The following is a 5,824-nucleotide window of genomic DNA, read 5'->3' as shown; positions in this document are numbered from 1 at the left end:
CCCCCCCCCCCCCCCCCCAAAAAAAAAGTCCAATCCCCACAACTTGAAGGTGGGATTCGATCCCACGACCTAGTTACAACAAGCTACGGTCCTTATCAGATGCGTTAGCTGGCTCCTCCCTGGAGGAACTGTTCAACTTAATGATTATGAAGAATATATATTGCTTATAGAACCATGGGAGATCCTTTTTACCATGTATTCGATTTTGACTGCATTGTGGATATAAAGTGGTCTTTTGTAGCTGTTTTGGGTTTTCTATATGAGTGATATTGGTGAATGTTTCTGGTGTGACATGTTGTTGAGTATGGACTATGGATATGTGTTGCTAATGGGTCTTTTTTTTTGGACAGGGGGGGTGTTTTTGTTGAAAGAGTTCATCATCACAAACCTTCCATCTTTCGTGTTATTTGGTTGTCTAACTCTTTATCTTGGGGAGGTCCGGTTTCCATGTACATTTCTACTTCTTCTAGATGTTTGTTATTGGGGAATGCTCCTCCTCAATTAAACAACTATCTTCTTTATTTCACTAAAACCAATTTGTTACCAATAGAAAGTTCATAACTTTCAGCATGTTATTTTTGTGATAATCATTATGGAAAATTTCTGCAGCTATAAGATTTTCATGGTAAAAAAGTCATAGTAATGGATTAATTATTCATGGGCAAAAGAAAACTGAGTCTTAGATGATAAAATATTTTAGGAAAGAGGTCTTAGTGGAAACGATAGAAGTATACTGGTTCTTGGTTTTCTTGTGAATTTTGTTTATTTAGTTACTGATTAGTTTCAAATGCTTATGAATCTTGGACCAATTATCCTACAAAATACATTTACTTTAAATGATGGAACCAGTAAATATACGCATATTTGTATAGTAGTGGTACTCATTTGTATTTATTTATTGTGTTAGTAGTTGGCGTGCAATAGTTGTAATAAAATTTTCTGAAATTCCATATTGTTAATACCCTGTATGTAGTAAAGGTATGTCCCTTAATGAATTATTGCATGAATATGGGCATGTTGTCAGAATCTGATGCTTGTAGGTAGTCTGATTTGGTTAGCCAAAAACAGTAGATTTGGGGTTCTCATGTAGAAAAGACACCTATAGGAGGGAGCATGAATAAATGTATTATCCCATATTTTCTAGTAATCATCTTTCAATGGCAAAGGAATAGTTTATTCTGTAAATCTTATGCTCAATTATATCCAACAAGGGTTAAAGAGAGAAAATACAGAGGTAATGCTGAATGAGTCCTTGGAGCATGAGAATCCTACACAAGTCAATGGAGCATGAGAATCCTATGCATCCCCAACATTGAGCTTCATCCATTTCAAAAAGTCTATGCAGCACTTTTCATTACTAATATTCTTATCAAGAATTATTTATCTTTTCTCTTTTACTAAGCATATACTTAGGATTAACTTTTGTTGAAATTTTCATTTTTTTTTTTTTTTGGTTATATCTTAGATTGTTTATACACTAGTTTCTATTCGGCAGTTGTGGAGAGTATCTGAGACAGAATTTCAGTTCCGTTCCCTTGGAGGCCAGTTCCTGACATGTGATGCTGAAGGGGATTCTGTATCAGCAACAGAAGAATCACCATCCATGAAAGAAACATTTTCTGTTGAAAGAAATAGTGATAACAGAATTCACATTAAACTTAAAAGTGGTATATATCTTCAGGTATGATTTTCTGAGTCATTTAAACTTAAATATAGGATGAATCTAGAGTAGCTTTTATAAGGGTGTGAATTTGGTCAGTCCGGTCAGTTTCAGTCAGACTGGCCATAGGCACCACCTATTTGGGTCCTGACCTGAAACCATATCAAGTATTCTTCTGTCTACCCAAAGACTGAAATCGAATCTTATTGTTTTGGATTTATCAGCCTTGTAAGCAGTTTCGGTTAATCTGTCCATTACTAGGCCAAGATTGATTAATTGACCAACAAATGGGGAAGTGGGTAAAGCTGGATACATGGACAAAAATTATGCAATAGTTTGGGCTTTAATCGGGTTTTGGCTCATTGGGTTCTAATTGGTCCAGCCCATCAGTCTAATTGGGACAAACTGAGATTGACCCCTTTTTTTTTTTAGTTTCTTAATGCTTAGACCAAGATTGAACCAATTAATGAACTAGTCGGTCCGGTCTCGGGTTTATTCGGTTGGGCTTGGTCCATTTTAGTTGGGTCGGTCTCTTGACTGAGATCCGTAACTGCTCCCCTTAAGGCATTCGAATAGTCATTCAGTATCACAGTGGTAAACTTGTCACCCATGTCCAAACCAAATTTGGACGATTCAGCTATGCATCTGTTCAACTACTTCTCTTCCTACTGGATCAATTCTTGTTATAATTTCTGATTACCCTGCAGTTGGCAATAGATCGAATAGGATGAGAATATTGAGTTTAATTGGAGACATGAAATGGTGGGGAACACCTTGCAAGTGCACTGCCACTATGCCATATGTAGATATTTCCTAGGATCCTGGGAGGATGCTGCCTTATGTTACCTCGATACTCACCTTTTCTTTTTTTGACTTTTACTCTTTTGTAAATTTGATAACCTTACACAGTTACAGTTTATTTGTTTAGGCGACCTTAGCAAACCAGCTCACAGCAGACTATCCAGGGAAGCCAGGCTGGGATGACAACATGGCCACATTTGAAATGATTATTGTAGCAAATAACTTGCATGGAGATTACCAGCTTGCTAATGGTTATGGGCATGACAAAGCCAAGGAAGCACTTACGGTAACTTTTGTTCTTTTAACTTATTTTTATGTTAAAAATTTTGTTTTGGGGTCCAGAATTAGTGAAAGACAGAATCCTGCAGTTGTGGCCTGTGGGTTCTCCAACCTTGACAGTACGTGGATCTGCCATGGGCTGCTTAGGTAGCATCTAGCAAGATCTGCTTGTTTTTTGGTTCCCTTAGCGAGAAAAATAATAAACAAATTGTCAAGGAATCCATTATGGGTTCAAATTTAAAACCTTTTTCAATAATTTGTTGACTGGTTCAATCCTAATTCTTAGGAATCTGTTGTAGCTAATTTTTAAATTTTGAGTCAATTCACTTGTAACAGGATACTTGAGAAATCAATTGCTATAAGTATATATTGCCACCCGTATCAAAGGGATAAGGCAAGATTACACAACAAACTCTGTTCTTCATACTTTAACTTGGTATCAGTCGACCTTGACGGTCATCTAGGATAATAATGTCCTCTCCATCTGATCTGACTTCCTCTCCCTCCACTCTTCCTTCAACTATGTCTTCCACCTCTGGTTCTTCCACATCTGCGTTTCAACATCATCTCTTTCTTGTGATAACTTCCTCTTATGGAAGACACAATTAATGCTGCTGCTTCGCAGTCAAGATATAAAGTTCTATTTTTTTTTTCGCATGACTTTGGCCTAAGTCAGCATCTTAACTGCTCTTGTTACAAACAGAAAAGTCCTAAGTGTGACATACAGTTGAGTTGGCTGCTGACATTTAACAAGTGTCCAACCTGAAGGTCCCATCTCTATCCAAGCTTTGGAATGGAAATGTCATCCTGCCACTTTGCCCAATTTAAGGGACTATCACAAAAGAAAGTTGGGTGGCCTGCCCACAAAACCTTTTCCCATTTCTTTTTTTTTTTTTTTATCTCTTCCCTGTAAAATTTTTGGATGGTGCTGAGCAATAGCTATTGTCATGTATAGATTCTACATTCTTGTAGCCACATAATGATGGGTTGAAGCTGCTTGAGGTATTAGAGGGATCTGTAATCAGTCACTTCCAACTTCCAGCCTTTCCTACTTTTATCATAGACTAACCATTCTATCATGTTCAGTGAATTCTGTCTCTGGAAACTGCAGGAACATAGAAACAACTTTGTCAAAGAGGAGGACTTTATTTTCCTGCACAGGCACGGGATAAATACAGTGAGGATACCAGTCGGTTGGTGGATTGCCCGAGATCCAAACCCACCACCACCTTTTATTGGGGGTTCTCTGGCAGCCCTTGATAATGCATTCTCATGGGCACTGTAGGTCTTGTTCCAATCTTGTCTTAAATATTTTAAGCATCAAAGTTTGTCACCTTTCCTTTTCTTTGTTGTTGATCCGTACTTGCAAAACCTTTGGTGTAGGATGTATGGCATAAGGTGCATTATTGACCTTCATGCAGCTCCAGGATCCCAAAATGGAATGGAACATAGTGCCAGTAGAGATGGTTCAGTAGACTGGCCGGCATCTCTAGATTACATCTCACAAAGCTTGGATGTTATTGATTTTTTGGCTTCCAGGTACTTCATATCAAACCTTTATAAGCTCCATGATATAGGATCATGATAGAAGTTGCTAGCAACTCTAGTGTTCATTAATAAAATACATTATAAGGATTCAAATGGATTTTAGATGAATGGAATATATTTGATATTAAAAAAGAAGGGTGAGAAATGGACGCAGGATATATGATAAGGGTTTAAGCAAGGATTTGATTGAGTAACTAAGAAGGGTCAAGGGGCTGTGATTGAGAAACTAAAAAGGGGCCTTGACCCAGTGCATGCTTTCGCAGGCCTCAGGAGGGATGGAATGGAAATGGTCCTAACCTTTGGCAATTTTGCAGAAAATGGTTACTCTTAAGACCCGAACCTGTGTCTTCATGCTGGTAGGTGAGCTTTCCACCAGTACCCCTTTTGAATTAGAGAACTAGGATTAGGATTTAAAATGATTAGGGAGTAAGTCCAAGGATTAAAGTATCGGTATCAGTCACTGTATCGGTTGGCCAAAATTAAGATACGTATCGGAGGGTATTGTATCGTATCAGAGATACGCTAAAGATACACACATAAATGGATAGGAAACATTTTTTTAAACAACTTTGCATAAAGAATTTGTTTAAAAAAGCTATTGATAACATGTATTATGCATAAACACTAAATTGAGGGTATCGCACTAAGAATTCAAGGTTTGTAGTTGTCCCATAAATGTAAAATCCTTGTTCTCAACCTTGAGTTTCACTTTGGTTAGAGAGAAATATGGTTGGCAGCAACTTTAGAACAAAAACCCCTCAAAAATTGTTGTTTTTCTGAAAAATTATCCATCTTGGCCATTATATGACCGTAGCGCACTGTATCGGTATATACCGATACGTATCGATACTCATCGATATGTATCAATCGATACATACCGATACTCACCGATACGTACCAATCAATACATACTGATAGTCATCGATACGGTATATACCGATACTCACCGATACGTACCAATCAATACATACTGATAGTCATCGATACATACCGATACGTACATTTCACCTCGATTTTATATTTTCCATAGAGTTGTATTGGTGCATATCGTATCATTTCGATGTGTATCAGTGGTGTATTCATGCATATCGGTATGTATCGTAGGATATATATCGATACGAAAGGATTTTAAAAATTCAATGTATCATATCGGTCGGCTAAATTTAAGATACGTATTGGAGGCAAGGATTAAAGTATCGGTATCGGTCACTGTATCGGTTGGCCAAAATTAAGATACGTATTGGAGGGTATTGTATCGTATCGGAGATACACTAAGATACGCTAAAGATACACACATAAATAGATAGGAAACATTTTTTTAGACAATTTTGCATAAAGAATTTGTTTAAAAAAGCTATTGATAACATGTATTATGCATAAACACTAAATTAAGGGTATTGCATTAAGAATTCAAGGTTTGTAGTTGTCTCATAAATGTAAAATCCTTGTTCCCAACCTTGATTTTCACTTTAGTTAGAGAGAAATATGGTTTGCAACAACTTTGGAACAAAAACCCCTCAAAAATTGTTGTTTTCT

At 37.1% G+C, this 5,824-nt stretch overlaps 1 protein-coding gene across 1 annotated transcript in view; it reads left to right on the top strand.

Moving 5' to 3' along the window:
• LOC122070550 overlaps positions 1-4,325 on the top strand; it is an 8,567-nt gene extending 4,242 nt beyond the window's left edge. The window contains exons 4-7 of the mRNA XM_042634733.1: positions 1,496-1,681; positions 2,589-2,747; positions 3,852-4,021; positions 4,124-4,325. Of these exons, the coding sequence (XP_042490667.1) occupies positions 1,496-1,681; positions 2,589-2,747; positions 3,852-4,021; positions 4,124-4,325 (717 nt within the window). The remainder of the gene's footprint in view (positions 1-1,495; positions 1,682-2,588; positions 2,748-3,851; positions 4,022-4,123) is intronic.
• The last annotated feature ends 1,499 nt before the right edge of the window (positions 4,326-5,824 follow it).

Source organism: Macadamia integrifolia, unplaced genomic scaffold, assembly GCF_013358625.1.
Source record: "Macadamia integrifolia cultivar HAES 741 unplaced genomic scaffold, SCU_Mint_v3 scaffold944, whole genome shotgun sequence".
NCBI classification, from domain to species: domain Eukaryota; kingdom Viridiplantae; phylum Streptophyta; class Magnoliopsida; order Proteales; family Proteaceae; genus Macadamia; species Macadamia integrifolia.
This window is presented reverse-complemented; position numbering and strand designations above follow the sequence as displayed.